Here is a 21,343-nt window from a genome sequence, read left to right as displayed (position 1 = left end):
CTCCTTACACAAATCTTCCTCTCAAATACTTACCCTTCTTCAAATGGAACACCCCCAAATCAATCAAAGCTTGCTTAAGATCTATACACAGCTTTCTTCTGATATAAAGGGTCAATGATCAGACTTCAAAACAAAGTAAGCCTTAGGATACATTGTTTTTTTATATATGGAAGTAATATAGCCCATAATTGAGGCAAAAACAGAAAGCTATTCAAATTGCCAGCCAAATATATATAAGCTTATATGGCAGTAACAGCTCAGACCAAAGTCACACAAAAATGATACACAAAAAGTATGAAAAATGCATACCATGAAAGATAAGACCAAACATTCTAGACGGGAATATACTCATATCGTTAGAGAATTACACTGAAACACAGTTTCAGCAGAAACTCTAGCTGAGAAAGGTTGAATATTTCAAAAGGTCCCTGCATGTAATAACATTGTGTTTGGCTTCAGCGAAAATCAAGCCAGATTTTGAAACCTGAATGAGCTCCGGAATACATTCTGTGGCACACACTGGTTGGATACAAGAATTGAAGACCCAGAGAGAGAGAGAGAGAGAGAGAGAGAGAGAGAGAGAGAGAGAGAGAGAGAGAGAACCCAAGAATGAAAAGTAGTGCACCTTATCTCTCTGTTTCAATGATTTGGATTCTTCTACATTTGGCAATTCACCAACGCAGAGAGAGAAGATTGTGCTCCAAATAGTGGTGGAGGATGGCGGGAAAGAGATGGTTCCATATGAAGTAAATACCATCATGGTTAACCTTCAAAAAAACAAGATGGATTTCTGAGAGAGTGAAGAGAGAAGAATCTCAAAGGTTTGTGCATATCATCTTAAATTGCATTTGAACTAGAACTTATTTGTTGATTGATTGATTGAATTGTAACTGTAGGAGTCATTAGTGTAGGTTTTAATGTTTACTCTTTTGTATAACTACTATGTAAGCTTCCTTCGGATCATCTTGATCTACTCAAATACCTATACTTTGTGTACCTTTTAAGAGTTTGATAGTACATTATTTTGCAGACATGCGAATCCCAAGTGTATATCAGAGCCATGCACAATCAGCTACGAGGCTCATTAAATTGGCAAAGGGAATTGCAGACGAGTTCTTTGAAATCCCAATTGGAATTACAATTTACAGAAGTTTCAGCTCAAGATCTTGCTGATGGTATGGGGCATCCCTTGGAGTACACTGCATTAGTTGCTTAATGCTATCGGCCATTGGTGAGCTTAGATATTGTTCAAGGATGTGGTTATAATACTCAGATGACTATGTTACCTTGAAGCTTATGACTGTTACCTTCGGATGCTCGTGCAATTGTGACCAGTTTCTTAGTGTCTTGCCTGAACAACCAAAGCTAAGTTGGTAACACAGAGTAACAAATCCTTCCCTCAAGGCCTCAACGGCTCAACCTGTTTCATTTCTAGGTGAATGGCTTCTTGTCCAAATCCTAGATTCTTTACATTATCTTCGAGATATGAAGTTATATGGATGTATGTATTATACGTTTATAACACTAGTCAAATGATGGTACAAACTTCTTTACTGGTGAATATCAAAACGTGCGACTGCATCTCTTGGAAACAAGTAAAATAGGGATGTGGGAGGAGGGTGGGGTGGGTACATAACTTACATAGATGGAACTCAAAATTGCAAAAGAACACCATGAGACTATATAATACTCTTACGAGACTAGTATACAGAATCTTCAATCTTGGTGTCTCTCGCCGTTATAGAAAAATAATGTCTCCAAAAACTTCAGCTGCTCAAATTCTCCACAATTTTCGTTACGGCTGAATATGTTCCGAAGGCAGATGCTACCACACCTACTGTAATAATTATAGTACAAAGTATCATCTGCAATTGGGAAAACAAAAGCTTGTTGAAAACCAGTGAAGCAAGAATTGTAATATTTAACAACAGAAGGCATGTTGTGATCGCATAAAAGCACTTGTTTGGCAAGCGCGCTTGCAAGTGTAAGTAACACATTTACCTGAAAACGAGTTACTTGTCCCTTGAGGATAGTCAGATAACAAGCACAAGGAAGGATCAATGCCTGCGGTAAAAATTCTTTGGTTAGTGAAAAGAGTTGCTGCCACTAGAAGAGAGGTATTTAAATTGCAAACAGAAATCAACTCACTACAAGCATTGTGAACAAAGATCCGATCAACGACATCATGAGACCTGCAACGTGTTGAAACAATTGAAGCTGTGAAAAATATTGCAGTAATGGAATAGAAAGGCCAGTCAATAATGATCAAGGGAGATTTACCAAAGAAAGGTATGCAAAGACCAACGACCAGGGTAGAGAGCACCAGTCCTGTTCTAATAAAGATAGAGTACATGCGAGACTTGTCTGACGGTACCAGCTCCTCCAGACTCATTGCCACTGGCGACATAGTTAATGCATATGTGGTTCTAATTAAGGAGAGACATGTATGCTATCTGTTCTTTATTTTATATGTTCGTGCAATGTATATCAATTTCAGTTCATGATTTTTTAGGAAAGTGAAAAGATTGTACTTTTCTTTTTCCCAACATCGGACTATAGTTGATCATCCAGTTAAATGATCAACTGCAGTGTTAATTATATGTGCTTGTGCGTGTGTGTGTGCCTCTGTGTAATTGTTGGTGCATCAGTTCACATACACTGTCTGTATAACTTGCAACAAAGGATATTTGGTGAATGGGTTAACTACCTGCATACAAACATAAAGAACAAAATTTATGTTAGCAACCACTACTGTTCCTCTCGAAACACGCCAATAGAACATCCACAGAAACAAATATTATTAGCAATTTAGCATTTACCGTAGTCCACACAGCAATCTTTGAAGCAACCAAGTCTTGAGGCATGTTGAGAGTAAACTGTGACAACGTTGCTTCTCCAAACATTGTGTAACCCATGACAGCAACTCCAGCATACATGATAGTACATATGATAAAGCTACATGAAAAATATGCATCAATTAAATTTAAAGTGTTGACTGTAAGAAAAATTGTCAAAGGTCAATTTGCTAGTTTACCATGTTAAGAGAATCACAGGGTATTGGTTTGGTTTTTCCAATGAAGTATAAATGTTTGGGAATACTGCGTGTCCTGAATAGCAGTAACCGTAGAGACCCATAGCAACAGGAAGAGTTGCAAGGTTCAGTGAAGTCCCTTTGCTCTCAAAGCCAACACCATCTACCGCACCAACCCAAAACAAGCAAAGTGTTACCAAGATCGACGCAATAACTCCTCCAGCTGGCACCAGTGAGGTATAATGTCAGAACTTTCCAAAAGATTCAGAGTGTACATCAAATGGGGATAGATAAAACTCACCAGAGATATAGCTAAGAACACTGAGGTCTCGAAGCCAAACAGTAGGTAGAACAGCAAGGGTGGCCAAAATCGCAAACAGAACGTGTGCATTCAACTCAAATGCACCCAAGTTCAGGTGAGCATTTGGGAATAGCGAAGACAAGTTGTCTCCCTCCAATATTATATATTCTATGCAACAAGCCTGCAGCAAGTACATAAAAATTCAAAATATGATCACCTGCGTTAAAACTTAAAAGTGAATCAAGACGCATTTAATAGTTGCATTGCATTCGAAATCATTAAGTTTCTAAAGTGATTATTGACTGAGGTGAGGTGAATGATTTCACATAGACAAATTCATTACTAGGCTTTTGTCTTTCAATTATACATGCACGGGCTCCAACCAAAAGAAACCACCAAGACAGAGGACTATAGGTCTATAGGCACCTTGGCTTTACTTTACTTGTTTCAATGATGGATTAGTTAAAAACTTGGTATCTAATAACATCAGATCCAAAATGTGGACTGAAGTTTTAAAGGGGATATGACTTGGTCAGCCAGATCAAACTTTACTCAAAAAGGAAAGTACTCACTCAATCAAACAGCTGCACTTACATATAATTCCACGTACAGTATTATCTGCAGGCATAAAAAGAGTATTGATCAAACACTGAACGTACAATATATATATTTATTAATCTGATTGTAATTAAATATATAGATTATTACATACAAGTCACACTTTAATCATATGATACAATACATGCACTAGTAAATCCACATTGCCTATTAACAACATCTGACTTAAGCAGTAATGAATACTAAGAGCCAGCTTACCGATATGGCAATTCGCCCTGGGGTACCAAATGCAGCTTGTCCAATATCTGGGTAAGTCTCAAGCCCAGGCTGACTATCCAAGCAGTACCGCAGAAGTAATCCAGTGTAGAATGACAGCACTGCAAAAATAAACAAAATTGAAAACCCGATCCATCCTCCTTCCTTGATTGCATATGGTGTCGATAGAATTCCCACGCCACAAAGAACATTGATTCCTGAACCAGTAGAACATATGAGCGAATCCTGATCAAGAGAGGATAACTCTTAAACGTAAAGGTGAAACAGTTATGTGGCACAGGACAAACAAGTTAAGTGGCACTCATGCAAGTTTGTTCCAAGATAGATCTTGTCATGTGCACCATGTGTTATGATGTTCTAAGCCACAAAAAAACTCATCCAAAATAATAAGTACAGGCTTGCTTCTTTGTTTGAATGCCCATAATTGAAGAGTATAGCATACTAGGCCTGCAATAAGCTATTCTACCACATCCAAATTATATAATATTCATCTATATGAGGTGTATACTAATTTGTTACTCAGATGTGAATAAATTTTCTGGTTGTTATACTCTATATAGGTGCGAACTAGGAGTATGCATTAGCTAATTATAATTAGGATGCATCTGCATGCAAGTCTATTATATGGAAATTAACATCAGATCTAGGCATCAAGCTCAGAAGTGTCAGTTTGGTGAGTAAATTAATCAGAAGGTTTTGGAATTTTTGGAAGCTATTGACAGACTTTATCTTCAGCAATGTGAATCTGGGTGATTGCAGCAAGGTAACAAAAAATTAAATACCCACTCTTGGGTTTATATAACATTGCAAGATTGGCTATGTGGTCCTTGACATTGAGTTGCTGGCATATAATGAACCTAGCCAGTGGTTGCTAGCTAGTTGTTACAGTATCTAGTGGCAAGGTCCATGTTTCAGATTTGAGGCATTGAGCTTACTGTTGTGTACACCCAGAAATCGCTTTAAACCACTTCTACATTATTTAACGAAATTTGATTGACTTATATGAAGGATAGTGAAGGAATTCATGATCAAATAAATGGTTGCAGTAAATGTGAGGAATAACTAATTACATGTGTCATACTTACCATTAACCACAGCTTGAGCGAAGGAGCTGTGGCGAGGCATTGGATGATGTTCATGAGAAATCTTGGATTTATCATCTTTTCTTATTGAAGACCTCCTCGAATGAATTGGTGGAAGTAAAGAATGAGAACTTCGTCTCTGCTGCTGTTTCTGTTGTTGCTCAGCAAGGGTTGGCACCCCAGGTTTCGCCAAAAAAGGTAATGTTTCGGGAGTGTGCCTTCTCGTCAGTGATGAGGAAAGAAATGAGCTTCCTAATCTCGTCAGTGAAGGAGTGCCTAGAAACCCAATGCCAGGGGATGGTACACTACTATACAGGTCAATTGATTGTCTGAAATAGTAATCAAGAAACTATAAGTATCTGGACTTGAAGATACAAATTCTCATTCAGTACATCTATATCCAACATAGGCGATCATTGCACGAAAGCAACAAGACTCACAGATCTCACTTTTCCTACATAAGAAAGTGATTAAACATAAAGTACTTGTCATTTGCTAATTTTTCCATAAAAAAAGACCCAAGTGCTACCACTCACTTTCCCTTCAAAGCCAGCCAAAAACCTTGAAGTACCTCCCTAAAGTACCTCCCTAAAGGCTAAAGCTTAGAGATACCTACTGAAACTGTAACTAAATTTGTCATTTTGGTTCTAACAACATCACGCAATACTTGATTATAATACTAATCTAGTAAAAAATGTCCATCATCAGATCAAACAAAGCAAAAGATCGTAGAAAGTTGGAATCTTTTCTCTACAAATTTAACTAAAAAGTACTCCTTTCACACTGAAATTTTTTAATAGAGAAAAGGCTAAAAATTGCAAGGGAGCAAAACAGAGGAAAACAGAGCAGGAGGACAGAGAGAGATGAGAACCTGTAACTCTGAGGCCATTGGGTATTGTAAGAACTGGGCTGAATCTGCTGCTGATCGCGGTGCTCGGCTTCTGAGTCAGAAGAGTCGGATTCATTCCCATCATATATGCTCTTGTTGTCCTTCTCCTCATCATATTCTTCTTCACTGTCAATGTAAAGACTGCGATCCGACACAGAGTTCTTCATCTCCTTATTTTCCTCTCAAATACTTACCCTTCTGCAAGACACACCCACAAATCAAACACAGCTTTCTTCAGACGTGAAGGGTCAATTATCAAACTTGAAAACAAAGTTAGGCTTCTAACACAGCATATTGCTTTGTTTATTGACCGAAATCGTAGCAGAAACAGAAAACACTTTTCAAATTGCCAGCTATTTACATAAACCCATATGGCACCCCCTACAGTTCAGACAAAAATCATGAGACCAAAAACGTGAAAAATGCTTGAGATGAAAGAAAACCAAACATCTTTGAGGGGAATTCGAATCGGAATGTACTCAGTGTTAGAGACACACTGAAACACGGATTTAGTTCAAGAGGTTCCTGCATGCAATAACACTCTGTTTGGCTTCCGCGAAAATCTAGCGAAATTTTGAGACCTAAATAAGCTCCGGAATCCATTCTCCAACCCTCGATTATCTCGGAAACCAAACAGTGTGACAGAGATTGGAACACTGTACACCCAGAGAGAGAGGACCCGAGAATGAAAAGTACTGTACCTTTTGCCTCTCCGTTCGATTATTTGGATTCTACTGTAGTTTTAGCTTTCTGGGATTCAAGAACTATGTAGCAAACTAGCAATAGCAAACAAACAATGAAGGAACTGGCTTTCTCGGAAGCAACGAGAAGCTGAATGAAAAGGAAACAGAGAGAGAGAGAGAGATTGCTGTCTCTGCTTTTGATTTGCAGGCACTGACTGCTTTAGATATAATTGTATTTATAGTGTTTCAGAGAGAGAGGGAGAGAGAGGAGAGAGAGGGAGACTCTCTGTCTAGCAGTGACTCAGTTTTGTGTGAAGGAGAAAGAATTGCAATGATGAATGTAACTTTCTTTTACCTATTCGGGTTTGTTGGTTACATGGTAAGTTTTCGTTCGGGGCTTTGATTGTTTTGCCGTTTCTGTAATTCAGGCACATTTTCTCAGACAGAAAAAAATTATCTGAAATAGTTCTTACTTCTTACATACAAACACATACATGCATGCCAAAATAAGGCTAACGTGTGTATAAAGGTAAAATTTTATTATACATCAATATATGTTATACATTCCACATCCGATAGTCGATATTATTTTGTGAGTGGAGTCAGAAAAATAATATATGTTATCAACCGTTAGATGTAGGATGTATAGCATACATTGATGTATAATAGATTAACCATGTATAAAGCGGAGAATTAGATAGTTGGGAACTACATTCTAAACAACTTTATTGATCATTTTATTAATGTGATTGTCTTAACCAAGATCCATGAATGCAAGTCTAACCGTGGAACACCTCGGGTGAGACTCACTCTACTGCTCCACGATCCAATTCGATTCCTAATCCATTCAATATGATTCGCGTCGAGCACAAGTATGAGAGGCTCATTGGGCGTTGTAGGGAATGCATGCGAGTGCGAATCGATCACGGTGGTCTACCATGCCCTTTGGAGCTGGAGGACTATTGGAAATTTGGTTGATGGAAGCTCTTCTAGTCACCATGATTTAATAATCTCTTATAAAATTACACAAACATATGAGTATATGATATTAATAAGAAACAATAATCACCATCTAATAGAACAAAATAACAAGGGTTGCAAGACTTATCTCTTCAATTGTAGGCTCTTGTATGATCCATCATTCAAGCACGATTAAGGTTGAGGTGTGTAAACACTGCCCCTAAGAGTATATTTCGGCATTTCGCCCCTCGGAGACAATGTCTTGGTGTAGCAGGTTTGTGGCGCCTACCCTCCAAGGTACAACAAATGTTGATCCTTGTAAGCGTACACTCGCAGACTCATATCCTAGAACTACTTGATATTTCCTTTGACATAATATAAAACAATTAAGAGAGTTTAACCATAAAGAATAGAATTGAGAATATGTATGCATATGTGTATATGTACATGTCTATATCATGAAATGATCAAGAGATGTCAAGATTATATAAGAGTAGAAACCTGTAAATCATAAAGACAATAATAACATCATAGATGTTACAAACAAATAATAAATTGAAACTACTATAAGCCCCACATAAATATCATATATATAATGAACCTTGATTAATATGAATAAATATGATTAATTTATGAGCTTGTAACACCCACTTAATGCTTTAGAAATAAAACAGATGTTCAACCTTTGAAAATAAGATGAGTAAAAATAATATTGTATTTTGAAATTCAACAAAAATTCCAATAATCCCCCACAATTTCAAAATACAAATGTAATAGGTAAAATAAGGATTGCCAAAGGAAAACGAAAATTCAATGCATATGTAGTGGTGTTTTTTGGACTATGAACCATCCACATGATAGATAATCGGTACCCATAGAAATTTGGTGAAAATTAAATTTTTATGAACTAAAACTTCTTCATGTGAGTAAGAGAATTACCATCCACATTGAACCTCAACCAAGCGTGTTCTTCCGTCTTAGGCGCGTTTAGGCCATCCGTCTTACCTGGATATTCATGAATACTCTAGAGAGAATGCATTAGCTCTCATAGGAAGTGGCATCACTTCCGGACTCATATAGGTGAGTCCATCAAGTGTGCACTGGAATCAAACACACCACCCAAATCTTTAGGGCTATGGTACTCATTAAGAACAAAGTTCATCTTTAACGTTCCAGTTAAAGCACTAACTTTATATCATAGAGATAGACTCTTGGCTTTAGTTTGATGCACCACTGATCAACAAGTGACTTATTTTTACCCATATGAACCTACTTCATGGGATCTCCAATCACATAGATTGGGTTACCATCACTCTTGATCTTTGTTTTAAAAGCATAAATCGCATCCCCTCGATATATTAACCACTAGTTTTTAGCGTTTAACCTAGTGGTTGTTAGAGTATTAGCCAAAATTTACTATAACTCACGAAATTTTTCGTATAATAGGTAACATCTATCATTGGATATCTAATTATCAAAATATATTGGACTGTATAAGCCCATTTTCCTTCCTTCCTTTATTTCCTTAACCCCCACAATTTTTGAGTTTGAGTGAATTCGAATGAGTCTTACACTCATGTATGCCGACATGATAATATCCAACCATGCCACATATATCAACGAATCTCGGCAAGTATCTTAATCACCCCCACATTCCTTGTTATAGAATGACATATGAGTCAAATCTATTTTGAGGCAACAATTACCGAAAGACAATTTTTTTCCGAACGACAACAATTTTCTAAAAAGACATTAAATCTGAGGCAACTAATTTCCGAAAGCATCAACCGTATAGACATTAAAATCAAGGCATCAAATTACTGAAGGCAACACGTCAATATAAAATTGACCAATTAATTGCAATATGGTATTCACCATAATGTTTCAACTGAGACATCATCTTTATGAAGATGCAACCGTTCCTCTTATTATTTTCAAAAAATAATAATACGAATACTACCTTTTCCCTTTCACATTATAACAATAGTATTAGAGATGATCTAAGTAAAAATAATTATTTTCATATGCATTTGCACATGCATTATAATGTTTAGAAAATAACACAAGCTTCTTCTCATGGTATAACATAATCAAAAGGAATTAAAATTATGTAATTGTACTCTTAAGATTATTAGAAATTTGGTTGATGGAAGCTCCTCTAGTCACCATGATTTAATAATCTCCTACAAAATTACACAAACATATGAATATATGACATTAATAAGAAATAATAATCACCATCTAATAGAACAAAATAACAAGGATTGCAAGACTTATCTCTTCAATTGTAGGCTTTTGTAGGATCCATCATTCAAGCACGATTAAGGTTGAGGCGTGTAAACACTGCCCTTAAGAGTAGATTTCGATCCTCGTAGACAATATCTCGGTGTAGCAGGTTTGTAACGTCTACCCTCCAGGGTACAACAACCGTTGATCTTTGTAAGCGTACACTCGCAGACTCGGATCCTAGAACTATTTGGTATTTCCTTTGGCATGATAGAAAACAATTAAGAGAGTTTAACCGTAAGGAATAGAATAAAGAATATGTATGCATATATGTATATGTATATGTTTATATCATGAAATGAGCAAGAGATGTTAAGAGTATATAGGAGTAGAAACTTGTAAATCATAAAGACAATAATAACATCATAGATGTTACAAATAAATAAATAAATTAAAATTACTATAGCTCCCACAAAAATATCATATATACTAATCAGCACAGACACGGACACGATTCGATACGTAGACACGGCATATAAAATTTTTTTTGGACACGGACACGTGGTGGACACGTTAATTAAATATTATTTTTAATATATATATATTTATTAAAAAAATATTTTATAAGTTTGAAAGTATTTAGAATTTTAGATATATATATATGTCAAAGCGTGCATTAAAATAATGAAAACATAACTTGTTAGAATGGTTAAGGACTTGATAAGTACCTTGGATAACCAAGGTTCGAATCTCACCACAAGCATTTTTATTTTTATCACGTGGTACTTATCCAGGGAAAGCATTTTTATTTTTATTTCCATTGTTGTCCCTATGCCTCCTTGAATGCACTCCCCCCCCCCCCAAAAGTGCTATGTCCACATCAAGGAGGTGCCCGCAATCTATATTGTCTGCAAGGATTTCAGGGCTGCACCGAGAGCATGAGGATGAGACTAAGTGTGGTGGGAAGCAACCTAAGCATGCCCTAGCATTGGCTCCTCTTCCACTGGATCTGGAGGAGCTAGGGTTTAATGTTTCGGCTGGTGGTGATTTGAAAATCCTACATACAAATAGATTTGAGTTGTATGTTATCATTTATATGTGGTGGTTTTATTAAGAATTTCTAAAACTTTCAAGAAGAATTCTAATCGAGAAAACGAGTGAGTTACACAAATTAAAGTGGAAGAATATCAAAGAACGATATGAATGTAATCTCACTTAATGTCCTATGGACCAGAGCCGGCCCTGAGATTTCCGGGGCTCGAAGCGATGAGAAAAATTGGGGCCCCTTGTCAAAAAAAAATTTTGAAACAACAAAGCACAGTAATAAAACTTTCAATAATAATAAAATGCTATAATGTTTGAAACAAAAATATTAAAGTTACAAATATCAGTACATTTTACTTAAAAATTGCCCTTCTTGCATTCTTGGAAGCAAAAGTGTCAATTAAGCACAAACACTGAAGCTTTTCCGCCAACTTCTTTTCAATCGATAACATAGCTAAACCATTCAGTCTTTCTTGAGACATAGTTGATTGAAGATAAGATTTGATCAATTTTAACTTCGAAAAGCTTCTCTCAGCACATGCAATAGTAACATGTATGGTTAACAAAAGTTTGTAAGTAATCCAAGCATTTGGGTAGCAACCATCCATTTGCTTCAAGTAGCTCAACACATCAACTGCTCTTCATGCTTCTTTTGGTATAGACCCTTTCAAATAGCTCAACTCTTCAAATAGTTCAGCCCCAATAATGTCATATTTATCACCATCCTTGAATAACTTTTCAAAATTCATACAAAAATTCATCAATGTTTCATCATATGTGGACTTCAACTTCTCCCACTTGAATAAAAGCCCAAAATCTTCTTCATATTTCTTAAACTGTTCAAATCTACTTTGAAGTAAAGAAAGTGCTTGATCAATAATATAATAGAAGTAACCAACCTTAAATGATTCAAGAGCAGCTTGTGTCACCTCTTCATTGTCACTGTCGCTTTCGTCAAAATGCTTCTTCTTTTTAATGGGTCTCTTTTCACGAAATTCAACTGCAATTCTCATCTCACTTGCAATTTCTTTAGCTCTGATCAAGGCCTTATCAAATCCATTTTCTCTATAGTTCTGCACAAAAGAAATAAGCTTTGCCAATTCCTGAACAGCAACATCGACGTGCATGTCCTCTGATTGAAGAAGTTTACTCATAATATTGATATCATTCAACAGTTCATACCAAATAACCATGCCAAATAAGAACTCAAAATTCTCCATCTCATGTTTCGCTAAGCATTGAGCATCAGACCTTGTTTTAGAATCAACACTATTTTTCCCCAAGTATGCTAATGCATCTCTTATTTTGGGAGCTTGGAATCTAAATGCTTTCACACTTTCAACACGACTTTCCCATCGTGTTTCAGATAATGGCTTAAGAGTAAGACCCTGCACATAGTCCTTGAACCCTTGCCATCGCTTTGTAGAAGATGAGAAGAATGAGTATATTCGTTGCACCACTCCAAAAAAAATAATCAGCTTTGTCATCACAATTAACCATATCAGAAATAGCAAGATTCAAACTATGACAACCACAAGGGGTATATAATGCTCTAGGATTTACCTCAAGAAGCATGTTCTGCACACCTTTGTGTTTGCCTCTCATATTAGAACCATTGTCATATCCTTGTCCTCGTATATCACTAATATTGAGTTTATGATTGTGCAATGCATTCTTAAGCTCATTAAACAATTCAAGCCCCGATGTATCATCCACTTTTAGAAACTGTAAAAAAAACTCTCTTACCACAATCGGACTCGATGTAACATCAACACACCAGATGATAAGAGACATTTGTTCCTCATGACTCGCATCTGGAGTGCAATTAAGTATAACAAAATGGTACACTGCTTCTTTGATTGTTGCAATGATGGAAGCCTTTATCTCATTTGCTAGTAGTTGAATAATTTCGTTTTGGATCTTGTGACTCAAGTAATGGTAATGAGTTTCCTTCTTTGACATACGTCGAACATGTTCTTGCATCACCGGATCAAATTCAGCAATCATCTCAATCATTTGTAAGAAAATTCCATTTCTCTCCTCATACAATTTTTCATTATCCCCACGAAAGGCCAAATTGTTTTCTGCAAGTCTTTTCACAATCGCAAGGATCCTCAATAGTACTTGCCGCCAATGTTCTTTCTCCTTCTTTATTTTCTCTTCCACAGCTTGATCAATTGTGGCCTGCTTTTTCAATCTTGTTTCCAATTCGACCTAACTAGTAAAGCAATTAATGTGATGACCATTTTTTTCATGACTAGCAAGCCTTTGACCGATATTCCTCCAATCATTCAATCCTTCATTTGCAAGTTTACCTAGTATACTCTTATTGTGATTTTTCTTGAACAATTTACAACAAAAGCAAAACACTTTGTCCAACGAAACCGAGTACACAAGCCACCTCATGTTTCGCTTTTCGCCATTAGGAAAGATACGAAAATATTGTGAGGAACTAAAATGTCTCCCAAGTCATCAACAGGATATGTGAAATCATTCTCTCTTTTAGGACCCCTTTCGACCAAAAAGTCTATGACATTTTGCTTAATCTCACCCCAATTTCCAGGATCATCAACATCAAATGGAAAAGTAAATTCAGCATCTTGTTGATTCTCTTCGAGTAACAGAACCATGTCTTCCCCTCCACCACTATCATTAACAGATTGATGAATGACTGGTTCCTCATTCAAACCCGGTTCCTCATTCAAACCTGGTTCCTCGTTCAAATCTTGTTCCTCATTCAAACCTTGACTTGCTTTAACATTCTCATTCTCATCTGTAGAAGCTTGTGGTTGTTCATTAATTGACTGAAAAAAATTACTTATAGGTCGAATAGTTCTTGCTTGAACCTTCTTTAGCGCCTCCCTCCTCTGAATTTCTTTTCTTTTTTTAGCCCCAGAAAGATACTTCCTGATTGGAGCCATATAACACCCTGCACATGATTATGATCCTTTCATATATTTTTATAAGTGTCAACTGAAAATAGGCTTCTGCATGTTATTGTGTGTAGAGATTGGAAACAAGGCATGAATTTGATCCTTCAACATATTCAAACATGGTTGAGATATTGAAAACATAAGCCACAGACAGCACTGCAAGAAATCTTACAAGTTGTAGTAGAGCTTTTGTTTGGCTCACCAGGTAATTAATTTGGTTAGTCATGTAATAATAAATAACCTTATAATTGTTTAATGCCTTCAACCTTGGATTATCTGTATAATTAGACAAAACCCTTAGTTGGCCAAAGCTCCTTTTCAAGAATGTCTTCTTGTGCGGCCAATGCTTGAGTGGCCTCAGAGTTCTTTTGAGCCAAAGCTGCAGCATTCACAAACATATAATTAGATGTTGTTGTATCTAATGAAAATCTTACAATATCATATGACACAGGCTAATGCATAGTTTCAGCACACTACATTTAATCACTGCATTTCACCAGAACAAACAAACCCTATCTTGAGTGTCAGTCATCAAAAATATCCTTTACAATGCCATAGTATGGACTGTACGTATTGAATATATAGTTTGTCTATGTTTCTTTTGCTAAATTACAAGTAACATATATATGCACCTTCAACATTATGCATTACTCGATTCCAAGTTATAATCTCCCAAGACATCATGTTAATTGGTTTGTACAGTACGAGCTGATTTACGTACTTGGACAAACTTGTAGTCCAAATTCATCGTATAATAATTCAGTTACACCTTACTTTACATTTTCAGGTTTGTACTTTTCATTCGGAAACCATAAACAATGAAAATTGATCCATGTGGTGTGACTCGGATGGCAATCCAATGGGTCTCCAAACATGGCAAACACTATTTCAATACTGGTAATAGGTCGGAGGCTCGAACCCTGCTTCCCATGCATGGGGAGAGTCAAGCCCCAGCTCGGAGGCTAAAAGCTTCGGCTTTCCCTTTCATCATCATCATAAACAATGGAAATTGATACTTTTCAATAATGGAAATATGCAACTTATAACAATAATGAATCATTTATCATTATGTCTATCACGTATTTCTCGGGTCTTAACTTTTTCAGAAATTAGCTCTTATTTTATCTATATAATCCGAGTTTTAATAAATCTGATGTTCACCTCAATGCCTCTACGACTCATCCAAAGTTCAACCATGCATGCTCAGTTAAATCGTGATGGTACCCCTAAAAACGACCTTTCTCTAAATACAATCGAGCAACGTTGCTCTTAGATCAGTTAGATGTGATTTGACACAGAAACTTGAACAATAGGTTCACATGCATGAGCAAACCTGGCCTAGTGCTTCAACAAATTTGATGATATAGACATACAGGACAAGCTCTCTCTATCTGATGAAGATGAAATCCAGGTCGCAATTTGTAGGCTTATATATATAACTGCTACTTGGTTGCCAAGTTGCAAGAGGTAGCTATAGTCGATAATGACATTAACGTAATATATAGTACCACATGAAATGTGATATATATGATCCTTCTTATTCCACCTAAACAAAATAGGTGAATTAATTGAGAGGTTCTCGGCATCTAGTTTTTGCATCTCATCGATCTCATATCATGTCATGGATAGATAAGATCTTGCTCATCTTGTCTGTCTGTCTGTCCCAAAAATAAACGAATGAGTAGGAAACCTTGAATCACAATCATTCATGCAATTTGGACTCTTTATTTTATTTTATTGAAATTCTTATCTGTTTGGGACATATCCTTTTCTAATGAGGACTGGGAATGCTACGGTTTTCCACATTTTTCTTATGAAATTTCCCTAGTAGTTGACACTAACGATCACTCAGGAAAAACCTTAGAATGATCTCTAATTCATTCTCTCTAGCCCCCCCCCCCCCCCCCCCCCCCCCCCGAGTTTTTGCCTGAAGCTTTGTTTAGAACTTTAGATCGTCTCCAGAGACTCCAGAGGACAACTAGTGCTCCCATCCAGCATATCTTAGCCCTCAGCTGTGTTCAATCATGAAAGTGAAATTATAAATTGAAATCATGTAATGATTTCGGATTAAATCGTAATGGAACATAAGTCATTCTCAATCTATGGCCCTATCTCAATAAATCTCTATTCCTTTTCGCGACACATGTTTATGTGGGACAATGGAGGATAGATCAGGAAGCTGTCTTCTAAAGTTACCATGTGATATGGCTGAGTTTGGTCTCGAATTTGGTTCAGATTATGAGTTTAAATTCTTAAATAATTTAATTAAGATGTTTGGTGAATCAGCTTATTTTCTAAGTTTACAAACTCCAATAGAACTTTTAGATAGATTATAAAAGCTACAAAATGAAGCTTTTAGAAGTTGTTGCAGAATAATAAGTTGTAATGTTTTATAGTAATATTACAGTGAGCAATTGTCAAGTGCTAGCTAGTAATAATGATTATATATCAAACCACATCAGCAGAATGCACGAAATTGACAGTAATATATATAATTCCAATTTGCATGACAAATATCTTTGAAAATTATTGTGTAAAGTGTCCTATGTATCAAACACATCATGCATTATTTAAAGGCCACTGCTCAAACGTAGCCACGTCGGCTTGATTTCTATTGTATATTAATCCAATCTCATATGATATGCTTGTCTATTTTTCTTAATTACAACATATGTATTAGCTGTTAATTAGGGTGTGTGACAGGTATGTTGTAGGATTGTAGTGATCCGAGACAGGCAGAAAATCCAAGATTCAGTGTTGTGGTTCTAATTTGTAAAATAATCATGTATGTATTTGTTTACAACTTATTATTCTATAGTCTTTAGTGTATCATTCTCAATACCCCACTCGAGTGTTTGCAATTTTGGACCAAATCTGGAACATTAGTAGTAGAATATACGTATCTTGCTTGCTCTTTTTACTTCGTATCAGTCAAGGATATGCTGTGCCAACTTGATCAGTCTCTCCATTTATGCATGTTGTAAAATACATGCCATCTGATTAGGAGAAAGAACGACTAGTACCCTTGCAATTTCTTATTCTCAAAAGACATAAAGATCTCATCTCAAGAGACAAGAGTCCACTACTGTGATTTTAGATTTATTAGCATCAGCACATATCAGACTCATTTTTCTATTTACTCCACTGATCTTCATGGCAGTACCGCAGTAGTGCTTATCTCCTCAAACTATGACTAAGATACCTATCCTCATTTAAACTACTATTCCTGAGCTCATATAAACCATGACTAAGAGCATAGAGTTTGATTTGCTGCTCCTAGCTTTTAGGAACCAAACTGGCTCTGATTCATGGTTAAGATATCCAGTAACGTCATCTGCACTATCCCAGCTTTGAGGAATGAACTGTGCATAGTCAAATTGTTCGTAAAGAGGATTTGAGATTTTGAGGGAGGAAAAAGTGCAACACACTTGTGAAGGATTTGATTTGCTAGTTCTACTTTATTCATGAATCTTCTTTACTGTGATTTATATATACAGAAATGTGATCCACGTGTAGATCACAACTCGCTTAATCTTATCACTTTCTGCTTGACTACAATGCTTCTTATTAATTGGTTTCATTATTGAGGGAGAAATTGTCCATATGTTCTACACGTCTACAGTTCTACTCCATCATTCTACTAAGATGGAAATCAACTACGGAATAATGTGAGGAAATTTGTTTTCATCTTATCCACAACAGACATGTTTATTGACATCCACCTATGTTATTATTAATGATGATTCCTGGTGTCTGCAATTGCATCCATGTTTTATCAACAATTTCCAACACCATGTTTTATCATATAGATGTTATCATAGGTCCATAGTGGTTTCAACTATACAAGTAAATGACAAAAGCAGGGCCCAGAATAGTAAGAATGATGTATTCTTGGCCATCTGAACTGTTTTTGGCCATTTGCATCAATATGACAAACTGTATGTCTTTATCATCAATATAAACAAGAATGGCTGGAATTCTCTTATGATGAAGTGGCCTAGATCGTCCTGGGTTTCATTATGTGGTTTGCAGTTGTCCTGGGTTGCAAAATATCTGATTTACAATTCGTATATGCACTCCTACAGTCCTACTGTATCGAATTGCCAAGTGGCCAAAAAAAGTGAAAAAAAAAAACGCCTGGGCCTTTTGTTGATCAACTGTTGGTTGACTTACCTGATTTCAACATAGTAGCAACTGTTTGATTTCTGTCCAGCATCTTCCACTTGGTTGCTCTTCTCCTAAACGGATAGGATCAACATGCTTCACAAAATCACATTCTTTGTGCGCTAGAGCAGCACTGGTGCCACCAAAACTGATTTTCAGCAGAGGCAGAAGAGGGCTTATGAATTATCACGCGGCGTAGGGAACACAAGACCATCTTTTAGATGGCTTACAGCTACAGGCCATAACCATTTCAGCATATTTGGACCCAAGACCTGGTTAAGAGGCATATGGGTTAAAATTATATCTGATTTCTTTTCTACTTTTCAGATAAAAGTCGTATATAACTAATATAAGAATACATGTGTGTGTGTGTGTAGAGAGAGAGAGAGAGAGAGAGAGAGAGAGAGAGAGAGAGAGAGAGAGAGAGAGACCGAAGTAATGTTTTTGTAGACACTTAGGTTGTATGGATGTCTGTAGCTCTGCCCAGACTTCCTAGCCAGCCATTCAGTCCGTATTGCTTCATAATACTGGTAAAAAAATTCACGTCCAGTCCTGTATCAATTCATACGCCAAAATAATACTTCCACTTCCATTTTCAAAATGTCACACTTTACCTCTATAGTAGTCATATTACGGACAATGAGGTACACATGCCATCCTAAAAGAGTTCCGAGCGTTAAGGTCAAAGCAGCCATCGTCACTGCACATGTAACCTGGAAAAACAACAGGACCTCAAAATCAGTAATGTCCCAAGACATCCAAACAAGTACCCTAAAGCCCCCGGCAACAAAGGGGTTTTCAGTTCAGGTAATTATGATGTGCTTTGTAGTTTCAGTAAAGATTCAAACTTTTAGCATAGTTGACAAAAGCAGCAAAAATGGAGTGTACCAACTCACATAAAAGACTTTGAGGCTCCCGCTACCACTGAATTCCCAGTCCTTTTGTAAAGCACAAGCTATAACGATGGTCTAAACATGTCAGAAGCGTCTGTCAGAATTTAGGACTGCTTATTAACGTATCAACACGTAAACAGAAGACCAAATTAAACTTACTGTAGAATACAAGCTTCCTATTGTTGCATATAAGACTAGTGTAAAGAAGGCCTTGTAGTTCCAATAACCGACACAGTTATTGACCCACAGACAGTGATGATCCTGCACACAATTTTGGCAGGAAAAAGGGTGAATAATAAGATCCATGTGCGAGATGAAGAATGGAGAGTAAGATGACAAGAACATAAAAACAATCCGACCTACCATCCTTAAAATACACCTTCTGCAGACCCGGCAATGATGAGCCCTAGGAGGCTTGTATGTTGAACACTTGTCACAACGCCTTGTTTGTATAACCTGTCAGAGATCAAGATCCAACATATCAAAACTAACTACACGGCAGTATTACTAATGCGTGATTAGATTCACAACAACAGGTACCCTAGAGCCTAAAGTACTTGCTTCTCGGTGAATGCATACCGACCTGGTGACAAGTGTGTAGCGTAATAAGCTTTAAGAGAAACAGTACACTATTACAGAAAGCATTCGGTATTAGCTATTGGTTCAAAAAATTTATTCATAAAAGAAGAAAGTTTGTATGTCAATACTCAATACAGCCTTCGAGGATTCTGTAATGCTCACCCTAATCCCCAAGTGCAACGAGTAAGGGATTGGGAGTTGAGGAGTTCCCAATCATGCTCCTTATAACTCATAACATCTTAAAGCGCTCCTCAAACAGCCAGAAGATAGAACGTTTTAAGAAACCCTTAACCAAAACAATATTCTTCAACCACTTCCCTCCCTCTCCTTTGCTCCTTGTTTAGAGTCTGAACCACAATATTCTGACCCGCTTAAATTTCTAGTCTTTACCAATTAACCTAAACAAAATACCTTTTAGACCGCTACCAATGCCTATGTTCATGCTTCTTTCATGTCACTAGTCACCTAATATTCAAAATCTGCAAGCATCACTCTCAGAGGTACCAACTAATAACCTCAAAGAAATAGCAACACATCAATAACTCGAGTTGATCAAGCAAGCAACAAATCCATAAGACCTAAACTTTTCTCATCCATAATTCATGAATCAATCGAGGAACGAAACTCAATGCAGTGACAACAAGGACCAATCCATCTTTGCTAAGACTCTAAACTCTTATTCTTTCACCTCAAAATTCTTACTTTTCATTATTTCTAACTTCATACCAACAAATTTACCCAACCAAGTCCAGTGTATTGAATCCAATATCCTTTCTACCTAGATTCATAATCCAGTTCATTCTACATTTTCTCAACAACCCAACTACACAAGATCACCTAAATCATTCATCAATCAGTCAAATCCATACTCTCAACTGATTAATACACCATTCTACCCAAATGCAAAACAGAAAGCAATGCAATCAAAACAAAGAACCAAACTTTTTTAAACACATTTGTATATAAAGCTTACATTTTTATTGTGCTCCTGATCAGAGACTCCACTATCTTCCACATCAGGGACATATGAAGCTGTGGCGTAACCTGGGTCGATTAAAACACATGAAGAGAAAGCAAAAAGACACAAAGAAGCTAAGACAGTGAAGATCAGAGCGTTCAAAGAACCAGCAGAGCTCTTCAACCCAACCCAATCGTCAATGAAAACGAAGACAGTGATGTAACAGACAAAACCCATCAACAGAAGTACAGCCAAGACTGGGATCGATAGGAACCTCTGCCACTTCATCTTGGGTTTGAGAAACGAAACAGAATCTCTGTTTCTTTAGAAGTGGGGAGGTCAATTATTTCCCGGCAAACTTTCTTTTTTTCTGTTTCGGGGTGTCATCACTTGTGGTCTTATGTATCTCTTAAGAGATGACCCAAATTTCAATGGGCCTTATTCGGATCATAGGCCCGATTATAAATAAGGCAATATCGGTAGTCATTCGTAATCTCCTCTAGCCTCGCGGAACGTGAGAATCAAATTTTACATAGGATCCACAATCTATAAGGATTCAACTCTTTTTCTTTCTTGAAAGGTAAATGATGGTGATTAGTGATTATCATCTAGGGTCCATTGCATTCACTCTCGATTTATGAAGAGGGCTAGGCAATGTCTAGGCGGGGTATAGGCGGTCATCTTGTATGTTAGGCGGTGTGAGGCGGGTGCATAGGTGGTAATTTAAGCGGGGTAGGGGGGCGCTAAGCTGTCACTAAGCGGCTAG

The 21,343-nt window shown here is 36.9% G+C and overlaps 3 protein-coding genes across 3 annotated transcripts; all 3 read right to left on the bottom strand.

Moving 5' to 3' along the window:
• Positions 1–1,465: 1,465 nt before the first annotated feature.
• On the bottom strand, positions 1,466–7,014 carry LOC126801549 (amino acid transporter AVT1C-like). Its single transcript, XM_050528934.1, has 13 exons — positions 6,839–7,014; positions 6,120–6,335; positions 5,252–5,577; positions 4,149–4,363; positions 3,927–3,950; positions 3,333–3,513; positions 3,035–3,254; positions 2,820–2,955; positions 2,688–2,707; positions 2,281–2,420; positions 2,149–2,192; positions 2,002–2,064; positions 1,466–1,865 (listed from the first exon to the last, which is right to left on the bottom strand). Exons 2-13 carry the CDS (start codon positions 6,302–6,304, stop codon positions 1,767–1,769), a joined length of 1,653 nt encoding a protein of 550 aa, XP_050384891.1. The 5' UTR covers positions 6,305–6,335; positions 6,839–7,014; the 3' UTR covers positions 1,466–1,766.
• A 4,677-nt stretch (positions 7,015–11,691) lies between these two features.
• LOC126803690 (uncharacterized) lies at positions 11,692–13,971 on the bottom strand. The gene is made up of 3 exons (XM_050531447.1): positions 13,486–13,971; positions 12,614–13,264; positions 11,692–12,528 (listed from the first exon to the last, which is right to left on the bottom strand). Exons 1-3 carry the CDS (start codon positions 13,969–13,971, stop codon positions 11,692–11,694), a joined length of 1,974 nt encoding a protein of 657 aa, XP_050387404.1.
• Positions 13,972–17,818: 3,847 nt separating this feature from the next.
• Positions 17,819–20,930, bottom strand: LOC126802667 (probable protein S-acyltransferase 15). The gene is made up of 7 exons (XM_050530320.1): positions 20,593–20,930; positions 19,404–19,496; positions 19,200–19,301; positions 19,044–19,115; positions 18,762–18,860; positions 18,579–18,674; positions 17,819–18,419 (listed from the first exon to the last, which is right to left on the bottom strand). The coding sequence occupies exons 1-7, from the start codon at positions 20,863–20,865 to the stop codon at positions 18,324–18,326; spliced, it is 831 nt and encodes a 276-aa protein (XP_050386277.1). The 5' UTR covers positions 20,866–20,930; the 3' UTR covers positions 17,819–18,323.
• Positions 20,931–21,343: the final 413 nt, after the last annotated feature.

Source organism: Argentina anserina, chromosome 7 (assembly GCF_933775445.1).
Source record: "Argentina anserina chromosome 7, drPotAnse1.1, whole genome shotgun sequence".
Classification (NCBI taxonomy): Eukaryota; Viridiplantae; Streptophyta; class Magnoliopsida; order Rosales; family Rosaceae; genus Argentina; species Argentina anserina.
The sequence above is the reverse complement of the archived record's forward strand: the minus strand, read 5'-3'. Positions and strand labels throughout refer to the sequence as shown.

Bases quoted from the DNA above. Each gene is read 5' to 3' on its own strand.
- LOC126801549 (XM_050528934.1), bottom strand. From the start codon at position 6,304: ATGAAGAACTCTGTGTCGGATCGCAGTCTTTACATTGACAGTGAAGAA. The intron at 5,578-6,119 runs GTTCTCATCTCT...TTACTATTTCAG, and splicing joins CAATGGCCTCAGAGTTACAG to ACAATCAATTGACCTGTATA. The intron at 3,951-4,148 runs GTAAGCTGGCTC...TTATGCCTGCAG, and splicing joins CAGGGCGAATTGCCATATCG to ATAATACTGTACGTGGAATT.
- LOC126803690 (XM_050531447.1), bottom strand. From the start codon at position 13,971: ATGGCTCCAATCAGGAAGTATCTTTCTGGGGCTAAAAAAAGAAAAGAA. The intron at 13,265-13,485 runs GTATCTTTCCTA...TTTACTAGTTAG, and splicing joins TAGTTCCTCACAATATTTTC to GTCGAATTGGAAACAAGATT. The intron at 12,529-12,613 runs GTAAATCCTAGA...GTGATGACAAAG, and splicing joins TGCAGAACATGCTTCTTGAG to CTGATTATTTTTTTTGGAGT.
- LOC126802667 (XM_050530320.1), bottom strand. From the start codon at position 20,865: ATGAAGTGGCAGAGGTTCCTATCGATCCCAGTCTTGGCTGTACTTCTG. The intron at 19,497-20,592 runs GTAAGCTTTATA...GATCTCTGACAG, and splicing joins ATCAGGAGCACAATAAAAAT to GTTATACAAACAAGGCGTTG. The intron at 18,420-18,578 runs GTCTCTCTCTCT...CCTCTTAACCAG, and splicing joins TCTACAAAAACATTACTTCG to GTCTTGGGTCCAAATATGCT.